Source organism: Podarcis melisellensis (genome assembly GCF_964234715.1).
Source record: "Podarcis melisellensis genome assembly, chromosome: 5".
Lineage (NCBI taxonomy): Eukaryota > Metazoa > Chordata > Lepidosauria > Squamata > Lacertidae > Podarcis > Podarcis melisellensis.
Genome location: NC_138537.1, coordinates 43222574 through 43238280, shown reverse-complemented (window position 1 = coordinate 43238280; position 15707 = coordinate 43222574). Strand labels below are relative to the sequence as shown.

Here is a 15707-nt window from a genome sequence, read left to right as displayed (position 1 = left end):
GTGGTAATACCTTAAAAGTGCTTAATACAATGATCAATAGATAAATAGGTACCACTGCAGAGGGAAGGTAAGCAGTGTTTCTGTGCACTCTAGCTTGCGTCATGTTGGTCTGTTGTGCCAGAAGTGGTTTAGTCATGCTGGCCACATGACTCAGAAAGCTGTCTGTGGACACCAGCTCCCTTGGCCTGAAGTGAGATGAATGCTGCACCCCACAATTTCCTTTGGCTGGACTTAACTATCCAGGGCTCCTTTACTTTTACCTACCTTACCTTACTTCCCTTTCAGTTGGCTTGGTTTGCCCCAGTTATGTGAACAGATATGGTTGGTCACAAAGGGAAAACAGTGGCAGAAAACAATATTGAAAAAGGGTAAATATTATCACAGTTAAAAGGTTTGTCAGGAAATCTTTCTGACCTCCCCCTCCCCTTGCTGTTTACAGCTCAAAAATGGAAACAGTGGAATATTTAAAACAGCCCTAGGTGGAAAAGGTTTACATTTGCTTGAAGTATTAACTGTGGTAATACTACCTCTGACAGTGCAGTGGCAGCATTTGTCAAGATAAATCGTTATAGGACTAATGTCAACTGTTTATGTTACCTGAATTGCTTAACAGTGCACCTGAATAACAGAGATGGTACGTCTTACACTGCCTAAAAGCACCTTAATTTTAAATGGAGATAAATCATCCCACTCTAAACATTTGGGGTGATGTTTCAGTTCAACTGGATGCATATGATTGTTTGTCTTAGTTCATCTGAAAGCATAGAGTTAGCATTTCTTTCTTAACCTTGACTGGCCCTTTAGCAGTTGGGAAAACTTGGCTTGTGTGCAAACCCCAGTGTCATCGCAGCAGTCTCTTGTCGTGGCTCTGGAGTTTCCCCTTTGTATTGCACACTCTTGATCTTGTGCCTGGCTTAAATGGAATGCATAAAATGCCCCTGTAGAAGTATATTAATTTGATCTTAAAACAGTTTGTGTTACAAATGAGATGAAGGAAGATGGATTTTTGCAAGACTGGACACAGTCCGCTATTAAGGACAAAAGGTTATAATATTGAATGTAGGCAACTCTGCACAGGTTCTGTTCAATTGTTATCCTCGATTTAAGCAGCTGAAATTGTGCAAATCTAACCTGCTTAATTTTTAAATAAAATTCTCAGGTTTTTATTGATGTTTATATAGCATGTGTCCAGTCTTGCAAAAAGCCAAGGAAGAATGTGTTGCCCAAGTTAATACTGGGTTTGGTGACTTCTTCCTCATAGATTATTATTTAGCAAGCTTATTCCTGGGTGGTGGCTTCAAACATGCCAGAAGTTTTCAGGATGTTCACAGTTGATCATCAAGCTTGCTAGAATTTGTCTAGCTTCAGGACCCATAGAGGGACTTGGACTGCCAAGGTCACTTTGGCGGACAACGTTTGCCAGCTAATGGATTTTGATCTTGATTCTTCTGGATCTCACAGCAGTGTTTGATACTGTTGACTTAATATCCTTCTGGACCACTTGTCAGGACTGGGGGTCAGCAGGACTGTGTTACAATCGTTAACTTGTTCCAGAAGGTGATATGAAGAGAGATATTGTGGGGTATCCATCTTATGCTGTTTATTATACAGTGTATAACAACTATGTAAAATCACGGGGGGGGGGGGTTGCTTGCCATGCTGTAATGCTGATGGTATCCAGCTTTATTTCTCTTCCTTCATTCCCAGTGATCCTGATGGATTGGATGATAACAAATAAACTGAAGTTCAGACCAGTTGAGTTGGAGATGCTGGTATGGGTGGTTCTGTTGATGTGGGGGATAGGTGATTGACCTGTTGTGGACCAGGTAGCATCCCTCTGAGGAGTGGATCAGCAGTCAGGAGAACTGGACAAAGCATTCTTTCTTGACTTTATGGTGGCATCTGTTGCTAGGAATACCTTTTACCAGCTCTGTCTGGCTTGGCAGTTGATCCTGGGGTGTGTGGGTGTTAGATTGGGCTAGTGTAATGCAATGCTTGTGGGCTATTTTTTACTCATTCAGAAAATTCACCTGGTACAGAATGTGGTGGCCAGGGTATTAAGAACTGGGTAGGTGGGGAACATAATATGAGGACTCAAAGAACTGAACTGGCTTCCAGTTTCTGGACAGAATTCAACATGTTGACAGTTTTAAAATCATAAATGGACTAGATGCCAGAAGTAATAGAAAAAGAGATCTAGTTCCTAAATTTTAAAAACACATTCTAATTTAGGTGGCTACAAGAGCAGATCCTTTTCTAAGTGGTATCCCCTCTGGAATTCCTTGCCATTTTCCAGAGGCTGATGAAGATACCTGTTCACACACACAATACTTTATGGTATGAAATGGTTGCGAAACAGTAGATGCTGCTGCTTGATGTAGTTATTGTTCTTACTGTTTTTTTGTTCTCAAAGCAGCTTACATAAACAATCATATTCCTAAAGGATGGGTTGAAAGCCACACTGAATTACCTGAAGTCTCTTAGTTACTTCTTGTGGCATATGGGGGTTAAGTGACCAAGTAAATCTCACTGGATTCAAGAATCTGAATGGAACCTAAAGCTTTTTGCACTGGTGCGAAAGGGAGTGGTAACGAAATGGTTAAATAATGTGTCGGAATAAGGAAGTTTGGGTCTTGTTCTTGACTCTGATGTTGGCTTGCCGGGTGACCTCCAGAAAAGCAATTAACCTTTGTCCTTCTATAAAGGGAAAGGCAGTTATAACAATAATATAGGCACCCTGTTGTTACCACAGAGACCAGTATAGAATAAAAAGGATTTCTTTGTAAAAAGACTAGATAGGAATATTTACTCTTTTTTCCTGTTTAGCATCATCCAGTTGAGCCCTTTAATTGTTCTTGTTTTCTTCTTCTGAAATCCCCACCAACATACATCATTTTTGAGATTATGCTATATCCTAATATTCTGTTTTTTAAAGCTAGTAAAGAGTTAAAAGGTGATCAAGAGAAGGACCCCTATTGCATCACAGAGGTGTTACAGAGTATACACAGCTTGTTTGGGTGATACTTGTAGCATAAAGAGCCAAAGCGAGAGTGTAATTTCTCTGTAAGGACAAGGGGGAAAGTGGGGTACCACAATTCTATGGGTTCCCTCATAAACACTTTGAGAGCTTTTTAACTATCAGTTGATTCGTTCCATTCTGAAAGCTTTGCATTTAAATTCTGCACCAGATCCTATTTCCCTTATCTGTGCTCTACTTGCCTTGGTTGCCAAGGTTCTTAAATGTCTTTAGATGTACTGTATATAATTCTAGATGTTTGCTTCTGAAAATCCTAATCTGACTGTTAGATATCTAGATACAACTTTCTGGAGGACTGAAGAATTATTTTCCACTTTTAGGCACCACAGTGGATTTTTCCAACTTGCTTAGGTTTTATATGATTACTTCCGTTAATTCTGCTGATATACATTTTGATTTTGTGCTTCTGTAGAAAATAATTAACATTGATTAAAATAGGAAAATTAGAAGTACCTTGTCACCCAGGTACCTAATGGGTTCATTCTGACGACACTGAAGTGTTTGAAGTATTTTTTCCACCTCTGCATTCAAGGTTAATGGATACTTAATAGCAATGAATAAATTACTCCCCTTTTTGTTTTTTATAGATTGAGGATTTGCTCTGCCATTCACCAAAAACTGGCTACTGTTTTTATCCTGTTCCAAAGCTGTAAATGTAGCACTGTTGACTTCCATTTTAGGATTTTTCTCTTTTAAAAATGGAATAGATCTTCCTCATGCTTCTTAAATTCTTTTGTGTAAAGCTGACTTGACCTAGCTTTGGCTTTGCTTTCCTTGTTACAATAGTTCCAAGTAGCACATTTTTAAAAATCTTACTTTACAACACTCTGGGGTTGTGCCTGCAGTTCAGCCTGTGATTTTCCCATTTGTCAATGGGACTTAATCCTATGCATGACTACCCAAAAGAAAGTCCCATTCAATAACAGCATAATCCTGTACATGTTTACACAGAATGGTCTAAAACAGTTCATTAAGTGGTCAGTCTGTGAGCGTTTAGAAAAGAAAGCTGCGGTTACAAAGAGCCAGGATGGGTTTCTCAAGAGCAAGTCATGCCAGACTAACCTTATTTTCTTGTTTTGTTGATAGAGCTACTAGTTGGGTAGATGAAAGGAATGTTGTAGACATAGAATATCTTGATTTCAGCAAGGATTTTGACAGTATCCTCTACAGTATTCTTGTTGGCAAGCTGCTAAAATGTGGGATAAACAATGCTACCATTAGAGGGATTTATAGTTGACTGATGGAGCATACTCAATGAATGCTCATCGCTGGCTCCTCAGTAGCTTGGAGAGAAGTAATATGTGGGGTGCTGCAGAATTCTGCCCTGATCCACTGTTGTTCAACATCTTCCTTAATGACTTCAACAAAGGAATAGTGAGGAATGTTCATCAAATTTGCAGATGACGAAAAATTGGAAGGGTAGCTTATCTCACTTGTCAGAAGCAGAATTCAAGATGAACTTGACAGGATGGAGAATTGGGCAAAGACAAACATGAATTTCAATAGTTAAATGTAAAGTTCTGCATTTAAGTAGGCAAAATTAGGCACAAGTACAGCATGGATGACATATGGTTTGATGGCAGTACATGTGAAAATGATCTAGAGATTTTAGGAGACCATAAGCTAAATATGAGCCAGCAATTCAGGTTGACAGCTGAAAAGGCAAGGGAGTTTTAGCCTGCATCTATACAATATACAATAGAAGTGTACACTATACAATAGAAGTATAGTGTCCAGACCTTGAGAAGTAAAAACTATTTTGGTTTGGTCAGACCTCACCTAGAATAAACTCTCCTTTTCTGGATACTGCAGTTTGGGAAGCAACTTGACAAACTGAAACATATACAGAGGAGAGTGACATAGGTAACAAAGAGTCTGGAAACAAAGTCCTATGAAGAAAAATGTAAGGAATTGGGTTCGTCTGAAGAAGAAATTATTAAGAGATGAAAAGAGATTCTCATTAGATATTTGAAGGGCTCTCTTATGTAGATTATGGTACTCCCCCCACTCCCAAATTGATCCAGTGGGTGGAATCTGAACCAACAGGTACAAATTACAAGAAAGACGATTTTGACCAAAGACTAGGAAAACATTCTGATGGTATGAGCTGTTCAACAGAGGAATAGGCTGCCTTGAAAGGTGTTGGACTCTCCTTTTGTTGGAGGCTTTTAATTTAAGCAGAGGCTGGATTGCCATCTATTTGGGATGCTGTAGTCATTTTGTTCCTTCATCAGCAGGTTGCTGGCCTAGATGACTGAGTTCTGTTCCAATTCGTATGGGAGGAATTCAGTGTCGTGCTAAAGAGATGATTCCATCAGTGCAATCTTTTTAGCTTTCCAGAAAGAACAATCCCACTCTCCCAGCGTGCTGTTCTGGAGGTTCCCCCAGCCCAATTTGGGGGTGGGGGTGGAGTGAAGAGCAAAAGGGCCTGTAGTGCTAGCAGAAGACCGAGTGCTGGCTTGCACTAGTGGAACTCAGTTGAATCCGGCCTATGATTCTACATCCAACTGTGTTCCGTGTGACTCACTCCCTGGTAAGTGTGCTTAGGATTGTAGTTTTACTTTGAGGCAAGACTGTAAAGGGTTAAATGCATCCTTAAATGCATAAAGTTGTGGTCTCTATGCAACTGAGGTTTGGATGATAGTTTATAATTATACAACAAGATGCTCTTCAAAGTTTTGCTTTTCCCTTTCCCCGTGAAGCTTCACACACAAGGGATGCAACTCATACCTCTCTTTTTTTAGGAATAATTTTTTATTAACCGACCAATCACATCAAATCAAACCAAATTACATAAATTCCAAATTACACAGCCGAATTTTAAATTTTTGTTGGGGGGAACCCTATTTCAAGTTCTGAAGGGATCCAATCAACTTCTTGCTTCTTACTGCTGTTTTAATGTCCACAAATCTAACCTTATGATGTTCACAGTACTATCCAGTCCTTTCTTATTATTTTTCCACATCTTGTTGTTATTTTCATATATTTTTCCTTTCTCTTTGTGACCTCTGATAGTCTCCGCAAGCTGGTTAGAACAGTTTGTAATCCTACATGGATATTATTATTTTTATCCAGTAGCCATATCCAGACGTTTTCCATATAACATCACTTCCATACATCGAAACAGTCTTGGCGTCATTAATCTTCACCAATTTGCCTCCTTTCTCAAAACCTCTGAGGAGATTCACTAGGAATGCAGTCTGAAAACAAATCCGTTCTTCATCCCGGCTATAAATCCTTTGGCAAGATGGCGACTCCGAATTAATTGCTGCGCCATTCCCAAACTCTCTTATTGCTTCTCAGTCTCCATAAAGCATAGGTAAAAGGTAAAGGTACCCCTGCCCGTACGGGCCAGTCTTGACAGACTCTGGGGTTGTGCGCCCATCTCATTCAAGAGGCCAGGGGCCAGCGCTGTCCAGAGACACTTCCGGGTCACGTGGCCAGCGTGACAAAGCTGCATCTGGCGAGCCAGAGCCGCACACGGAAACGCCGTTTACCTTCCCGCTGGTAAGCGGTCCCTATTTATCTACTTGCACCCGGAGGTGCTTTCGAACTGCTAGGTTGGCAGGCGCTGGGACCGAGCAGCGGGAGCGCACCCCGCCGCAGGGATTCGAACCGCCGACCTTTCAATCGGCAAGTCCTAGGCGCTGAGGCTTTAACCCACAGCGCCACCTGCGTCCCCTCCATAAAGCATACTTTTGGTTAAAGTTTATCTCCACACAGACCTTAATCATCCTGCTTGGGTCAGTTCAATCAACGGTTCTAATGAGGGGTTCTTGTAAATCACATAGAAGGAAAGTAAAAAAGGTTCCCCCCCCCCCCATTCAGCCCCATTGTCAACATACCCCGCCTTTGGTGTATCTTCATCGTAAAATATTCCTGTTTCTCTTTCGCAGAGGTCACTTAAATTAGCAGACTTCACTCCCCTTCTTCACTTGAAATATGCACATTTGCTTCTTTTGTAATTAATTATTCCAAATTGCTGCAACTAGTGCGAGATCAGAGACAGCGTCCAGGAGAGCCAAGGTCCACACGGGGGCATTCTGCCTAGGGCCCTCACCCCCTTCTTTCGAATTAGGGGGTGATTTATGGGCACAGCAGGCAAGGGCAGTGTTCCCCATTTCCTTGGGGCAACAAGGGAGGCTGCCTACTCCCACAACAGCCTCTTAATTACCCCGTGTGGGTCGGAGAGATGGTATTGTTGGCCATCTTCCAATGCGCCCCCTAGTGGCCCCCCGGGATGCAACTCATATCTCAGTGGAATTTACAAAATAATATTTTAAAATGTCTTGACATAGAAGAGTCATGCTGAAAGGAGCCAAAATAATTACTCATTTGATAAGCTAAGCCTGGCAGGGTAATTTTGTCAGACAAGGAAAAGCCCTGTCGTGTTTTATCTATCCCATGACAGAGAGAATGCAGAAGAATACAAGGTCAAGTTGTAGTGATATAGGAGTTTGGATAGGTAGTCTGAACTCCAAATTAATTTTGGCAGTACTCTTTGATTAGGAAATTGAGCAGTGCAGTGACAAAATAAATTTAAGATGACAATTGCTGTTTACTTCAGGCATTTGGGGAAAGTAGGGGGCATTCTTTGCTGGTAGAGATATGAGTGAACATCACTAACTTCATTTTGCACATAGTTGGAGTTCAATAAAAACTGTATTTAATTGGTAACTGTATTTAATGTCTTGCATACCATTGTAGTGACTGAGAGAAGTTGTCCTTGGAATTCAACATGGTTGAAATAGAAATGACGTGTGGATGGAGAATGCTAATATCATCCATATATATGCTAGCCTGTTATAGTAAAAGTACAGTGCGAATTATAAAAACCAACAGCCATGTGACACCTTAAAAGACCAACAATTTTGTTTGCTGGACTATAAGATGCTACATGACCCCAGTCTGTCCCCAAAATGCTGGTGCTGATAGAAACAAAAAGGTAAGTATTTCCACTTAGGTTGGGAATGTTGGCCATAGCAGCTTTTGTGGAGATGGTGTTCCTAGAAATTAATTTAATAACAAAAGAGGAATTGATACCAATCCCTTTGTTAGCATTACTGGGCATATGGGGTGAGCCCAAGTGAAGATGGTTTGGACGAATAATTGATTCTATATTTTTTGCTAGCCCCCAGGATTGTTATCACAAGAAGATTTATCAGGATTTATGTTATAGTCAAATCTGTTCCATAGCCATTGCTGAAAAATTAACTCAAAATTAAGATATGCTAGTGGACAAACAAAAAAAAGATTCATTTTCAAATGTGTGGCAAGAATTTATTTTATGTACATTAATAATGCTAACAATGTTCAAACGGCTCTTGTGAAATATGCTACTATACTGAATTCTAAGTGTCTTCACAGCTGTAAGTGACAGTATTGTAAGACCTGGAGGACATCCTGATATTTATATATCAAATCTTTTCAGAAAAATTACTATCCCACAACACCAAGGATAATAATTATTTTTCCCAGGGATTGTGAATGAAACAACCCAGTTTGCATTTTTTGGGTGTGGATGTTTTAATTTTAATGTAATTGTAGTGCATTGTATTTTTTGTTTCATTATTCTTATGTATTCTTTTATGTTGTTGAAGTATATGTTCTTGCTTAAATAAATAAAAAAGATTCAAAAAGAAATGGTTGTTTTGTGAAAATTATGTATTCATTCCCTCACTTGTTGCAAAAGACAACAAGAGGCCTATTGGGTTTCATTCTGCCACATGATATTAATTGTAGCAGAGGAAATGAGGGCAGGGATGTTTGCCATGTCCCATCAGTTGCATTCCAGTTGTCCTCTGTGAGTTGGAGGGCAACCATCTCTCACTGCAGGGAGCCTACAACGTCAGAGCAGACTCCCAGCTGCAAACAACCATCTTCCAGTTTAACAGGTAACATGACGGAGGGAGTTGAAGCATCTTCACTTTGTTACATCTTTACCTGGTGCCTGGCGAATTTCACACATTGGTATTTAATTATGTATATTCAAGTATGTATGTTAATTGTGTATGTTAAATAATATTAACTATATTGCAAACTGTACAATATTGAAATTTAATTCAGTGTGTGGCCCTTGGGTTCTGTGTCAATGTACTCTTGCGGCCCACTTGACCTGAGAGGTTGGGCCACCCTGTTCTAGAGGATGATTCCTCTTTGGGTCTCAGGTGTGGGTAATGCATGGTCCTCCAGATGTTGCTGAACTACAGCTCCCATAATCTCTAGCAATTGGCCATGCTTGCTGGGGCTGATGGAAGTTGTAGCTTGTCAACATCTGGAGGGCACAATGTCTTCCTCAGCACCATTTAGACCAGGTGTGGGGACCAGGTCTAAAAGGTGCTGAGGGAGACCACAGCATAATTTAGATCAAATGGTGATAACAATTTGGGGTAGGGCAGTAGGATAGAAACACTGATTCCATTATCTTTCTTCCCTGATGAGCAACTCTGTACACACTGTGGTTTGCATTATTGCTTTTGGGTTTTGGTTTGTTTGGGTTTTTTTTACTCTGTAGTTGACATGGGTACAAGCAGGAGATATTGTCAATCACTATTTCGGTGATAAACAATGTGGCCCTTGTTTGTGGATCTGTCAGTGCAGTAGTGAGTTTTTGAAGCACACAGCTTGACCAGGAGTTCTGAGAAGTACCTATTGAGCTTTCTTAGCACTGAGGCAGTAAATGAAGGTGTCCTGTTGGGTCACTCCTCTGATTTACACACATTGTGTTTCTGTTGAAACACCTGAGGCCTTTTGTTTGAGTTTGTGAATAAGCTTCTTTCAGACACCACTAGCAATTTAAAGCCTGTGCTTTCTTTGGGTGGAAGGCAAGAACAGGAATGACGTTTTCCATTTGTAGATTGGTCTTTTAAAACATAATAAATGTTTCTTCCTTTGAAGAAAAAGAAAAAGCCATACCTCTTGAAGTAAATATGAATTTTGTTATGTATATGACAAAAATTATGAATCACTGCATCAAACTTAAGAGTATGAATTAGTTGATGGAAGAAACAGTGTTACCCAATATATGCTACATGTATATGTATTTACCTTTAACTTTCAGGATTCTTGTGTAATTATTTCCATGTAGTGATACTGATTTCCTTCATACAAATTTTGGGTATCTTACAGGATGAGCAGAATTCAGTTACCTTTAAGGGCTGTGCCACATTTTGTATGTTCATGTAAAAACATTTGTATACACCCATTGTATGTATTTATATAGATAAATGTGCTATGAAGCTGAATAGGCCACAGCTCCCCATCTTATGTGTATGCAGTGGCAAACACAGGTTGTATGTGGCATGCATCTAAGGACAGAGTCATGAAGAATATTTGAACAAGTGCATATTCTGAAGCTTTAGCATGGAAAGAAACTAAAATGGCATTGGCTCTCCCCCTGCATTTGAGTCACAAGACACAGTCCCTTCACTCACCTATTCTTATCTTATAGAGCACAGTGTATTTCAAGCAAAGAGTATGTGTATCAAAGTGAGGAGTTTGCAAAGCAGATAACTCCAGGTGACTCAAGAAAGTTGTGTTACTTTAGGTTGACTCTTAAGATGCAAGAGAGGAAAACTGCCTCCATTCTCAAGAAAAAAGTGTTTGCAGAATGAAAAAGATTGGCAAGGGTGGATAAATATGCTGGTGGTATGGAGTACAGTAGGCACGTCCAGCAGGTAGATAGTGATCTACCGGTATATCACTGGACACTGGTAGATCACTGGCTCCCCCCAAAGAAGCTCAACAAGTTTGGCTCCCCCCCAAAAGTTCAACATTTAAGTTGCCCTGCACCCCCCAAAAAGGAGCTTTCGTCCTCCCTAAAAAAACCTCAACAACTTTGACCTGAACCCCTCAAAAGGGGGTAGATCACTGGCAGTCTTTAACAGTCTCTCGGGAGTTGGCCACCCCTGGAGTACAGGATTGGGAATTCCCTATGGCTTATTATTACTGAGTGTCATCTATTTACAATTGCTTTATTGAGAATGAGAGGACAGGTCCCTACCCCAAGGGGCATACAGTCTCACAGTTGGCACAAGGGAGGCAACAGATGAAGAGTAAGGAAATGGAGGGAAAGATGAACAGGGTAGAAATGTGCAATTACACACACACACTTTGGATTTGTTTCAGTAGGCCATTGGCAACAAAGAATCTTGTAGCACCTTAAAGGCTAACAGATTTATTACCACATATGCTTTTGTAGACCAGAGGCCACGTGATCAAATGTATTATGTGTTCTCTTTGGCTTGCCTGTGGGTGTACAGAGGAAAATTGTAAGCTGTGGGGGTCAAATGGCAATGAATTTCAGAAAAAAAGCACTGTGACAAGTCGGTTAAGTGGGGTATTAAGACTAAAGAATTGTCCCAAAAGCTTCACAGAAGAGGTGAGTTTAAAGGAGGGATCTGAAGGAAGAAATTGGGGGCAGGGATCCTCATGTAAGTTCTCTGGTGGCAGTTCCCAGTACTAGGGGCAGGAAGGAGAAAAGGAGTTGTTTCAGGAAGCAAGAAGGTTGTAACCTGAAGAGTCAAGGGTTTAGATGGATACAGAAGGATAAAAGCACAGAGAAATGCAAGGCAAAGCCATGGCGAGTTTTGAAGGTAAGAACAAGAAGCTTGTGCAAAAAGCAGGCAGGATGTTTTTGAGGATTTAAGGAGTGGTGAGATATGTGAATAATTTTTGCAGTAGATGGATATTGGTGGATTAAGGTGACCAGAGAGGAGGAGATTTCACTAATCAAGGCAAGAAATGATCAGTGTGGAGCAGCATTTTTGCTATGAGGACAAAGAGGGAAGGCCATACTCAAAAACTAGCAAGCAGTTTGCTTGGGGGGTTTAAATTGCTCTACATCTCTTGCATCAGGAACTTCAGGCAGTTGACATAGAAAGCACTTGTCTAAAAATGGTGATTTATCTAATAACTCAGTTTTTCCACAGTGATGCAGATCATGGGCCTTGAATTTGTTTATTTTTCTGAACCCATTTCTGATGTACAATAGTTACAATTTCCAAACTAATTACGTTTGTTTGGAATCTTGACTTAAATGTGTGTTTTCTACTTGCTTTAAGGTAGGGCTGAGGAATATGTGGCTTTCAAAGTCCTGTTGGGCTTCCAACTCCCCTCATACTTGATCACTGGCCCTGCTCACTGGGGCTGATGGGAGTTGGAGTCTAACAATATTTGGAGGTCGGCAGGTTCTCCTGGCCTATTCTAAGGCATTTTCAGATGGCAGTTGACACCTTTTAAATGACCTGTAACCATTAGGCTGGCAAGGTTGGTGGAGTGGGAGGAAGACCTGAATCCAGGAAGGCTTCCAGAGCAGAAGACAAGGGTACAGCTGGGATAACCAGAGACAGCTGTGGGCCTGTTTGTTTCCCACTCCCTTTGATACCTTTTTAAAATTAAAAAAAATACAGCTCAGATGAAGATTCATAGGCAAAATCTCATGGTCCTATCTTTCCATATATGGGTCAGCATATGACCAGCTTGGCCAATAAATGTTAGAGGGTTCTCATATTAAAGTCCATTCAGTGCTAAAAATGTGTGTAATTTCCAAAGTTTTACTTTTCACTTAACCAGTGCAGTTTATTGAAAACTAGATGTCACTTTAAAAATAGAAAATTTCCCCCCTTCTGGTGGTCTTGCACATCTTTTAGTTTGCATAGAAAGATGAAAAATCTTCTTGCTAAAAAATATCTAAGCAAGGCCAGCTGAACCATATGACTGCTGCAGGTTCCTTGCAGTCTCCTTACTAATCCATTCTATTTCTCCCCCTTTCCCTTTGTATGCAATGTGACGTTTCCACCCTTCATTCTGCTTACATGGCAGAATTGTTCACCCCATGCTGAATAGTGACTCTGCATGGGAAAAGACAGCAGGTGAACTGGAGCCCTTATGCTTAGAGCAGGGCAAAAAATATTAATTGATTAATTGGCGTATTGAATGGATATATCTGTAATTGTTAGAAAAGGATGCAGCATGCTGAGGGCAGATGACATCTGCGTGAATCTCTTTATACAGGCAATATCTTGGAGGCACTTTTCCAAAGAGTAAATTACCTGTGGCATTTGGTTAACAGGAACTATTACCTTTATTAAATACCATGTAAAATATTAACTAAGTTGACATATTGAGCTAGTACACACATAATGCTGCCCATCCCTTGGCTGTGGTTAAGGAAGCTGGAGCAGGCAATGGAATATACCATATTTTTCCATGTATAAGACGCCCCCCCCCATGTATAGGATGCCTCCTATTCTCCTATTTTGGGGGACTCTGGTTTAAGAAAAGGGGGGTGGAGATCTATCCGTGTATAAGATGTCCCCAAATTTTGGACATTATTTTTTAGGGAAAAAACCTAGTCTTTTACACAGAAAATTGCGGTATATGCTCCCTTCCTTACATTTGTAGAACCGTAGAGTTAGAGGAGCCTTTGCAGGCAAACTAGTAATCTCATCCTTCCTCTGCTGCCTGTCTCCAGTAATGTCTTCCCAACCCTTAACTTTATTCAGTGCTGCTCATGATTTCAGTCAGTTTTAAACCCTGGTTTGGAGCAAACCTTAGTGTTAGCTATAGTTAACCTACTGTATTTACTAGAGTCTAATGCTCCATCAAATCGAATGCGCACCTCAAGTTTCAGAACCTTGAAACCAAAAAAGTATTTGCTGGCTAATGTAAATGTGCCATCGAATCTAATGCACACCTTAATTTTTGCAACGTAATTTGGCCAAAAAAAGGTGTGCATTAGATTCAAGTAAATACAGTAGTTGTAGACATGATGGTGACTAGCTGTTATTAAGACCTGGTGGGGAAGAGAAGGACAAATTTGTACAATTGAGAGCAAGTAGTACACCATGGCTAAGGGACTGACATGATAAATGCCTACATTAGCTAAAGTAAAATTTGTTTTAATCAGTTAATTAATTGCTCAAAAATCCACTAAAAGCATTGACTACCTTACATTAGGACATTCTTGTGACCTATGGTGTAACATGTCTTCAAGATACTTAATTGAGCTGATGTGATCTTAAGCATGACATGTGTGTTGTGTTTCCTATTCCTTCCCACCCTCCCTTCCTGCTTTTCTCTAAAGGGAATATTCAGGTTGGTAATGTGTGGGTATGTGGAAGCTACTCCAATCTCTTACGGTCAGCTATAACTCTTCTGAAAACGTCAGCCCCAGAAGTTCCTGTAATCTGTGCCATCCTGTTTCATACAGTCCCATCTCATAGTTGTCCTTTCTCTGCAGTGCTCTATGCCCCGGTCTCTGTGGCTGGGTTGCTCCAACCTGGCGGACAGCATGCCCTCGCTGCGATGCCTCTATAACCCAGGGACTGGCGCACTCACAGCTTTCCAGGTACTCTCTCACTCTCTCTCTGGGTGTGTCTCCTGCTTGTGCTTTTGCTTTCATTAACTTTTCCATTAGTAGTAGTAGTAATACTGGTAGTATTTGCTTCATAGTTGTGTTTCCTTTATGTTGTCCAGACTAATAAATGCCATTCACATCTTGTATAGAACCACAGTTGACCGCTAATGCAACAATGTCAGATACAGATAGAATTGGAAACTTTTTGCTCAGCTCTAGTAAGAATGCTTGGCCCAAAATGCAAGATTTGGTTATTACTGCTCACTTTGATCTGGATGTACTACAGTTGATGCCTTAATTTTACTACTCTACATTTAGGGGGCGGGTGGAGGTGGTATGTATTTGATTATTAAATATGGATAGGAATACACTGACAGTTGGTAACTTGTATTTAAGCCAGTTGAGTCTCTGGTCTATTGCTGCTGTCATGTGCACGTACTTTTTCCATCTAGCTGCATGAAAAAGTTGTGATGGGGGGGGGCAGGAATAGAAGCAGAACAGCAAACTTTGGTCTTTTAATTTTTGCTTCTTCCCACCTACATTAAGTACTTATGGGGGGTGTTTTTTCTGTTTCTTGGAACTGAGGCTCAGGGGCTTCATCACTAGTCCCCACCCCCTAGTTCACAAAACTAGTTTTCTTACTTTCTTTCAAAAAAAGATCTAGGCTTTCATTTACCGGGACTAGTTCTATAGGTGGCCAAGTTGTTCTGCTATTCCGGAAATGTGTATGGCTTGTTCTTTCAGACATTATCATATGCATTAGAGGATGAGAGCAATTATGCCATTTAAAATAAGAAGAATCCATGAGAGTTGTCTTTGATTCCAACCATCAATTCCAATCCATAACACCAAAACAAAAAAATCCTTCAGCAGGTTTCTTGCTGACTTATATTTTCAAAGAATTTACATCCTGCTTTCCTATCTAGCAATACTTGAAACAGATCATTAAAATACAATTTCAGATCAGCAGATACAAATGCCAAAGGGGCAGTGGAACTAGAAAGTTTTCATTGCTGGTCAAAAGGAAAGCAGAGATAGGAATTAAGCAGCCTTCTCTAAGGGGGATATTTCTTTACGCTCATCACAACTGAAAAGGTCTTGTGTACCTCATGCTGAGTCATGGGGACCTACATATAAAACTGTTGTGCTAAAAATCTTTCAGAATTTATAGGAGTGTTGGCAGTTGTCCTTGAAGTAGGGTTACAGACTCCCAATTCATTCCTTTTAGGGGGTCAGTATTCATGGTTACAGAGAGATGGACACCCAGATCACGCAAAGAGCCCTCATAGGCAGATTGTTACTCAGAAGAAA

The 15707-nt window shown here is 40.5% G+C and overlaps 1 protein-coding gene across 8 annotated transcripts in view; it reads left to right on the top strand.

The window, feature by feature from the left end:
• The window catches only part of BTRC (beta-transducin repeat containing E3 ubiquitin protein ligase), a 129240-nt gene that overhangs the window by 17111 nt on the left and 96422 nt on the right, over positions 1-15707 (top strand). For 4 of the 8 annotated variants that reach the window (XM_081912301.1, XM_081912299.1, XM_081912298.1 and 1 more), the window contains one exon: positions 14280-14387. The exons of the other annotated variants lie outside the window; for them this stretch is intronic. In XM_081912301.1, the coding sequence (XP_081768427.1) occupies positions 14280-14387 (108 nt within the window). The remainder of the gene's footprint in view (positions 1-14279; positions 14388-15707) is intronic. 8 annotated transcript variants of the gene reach the window in all.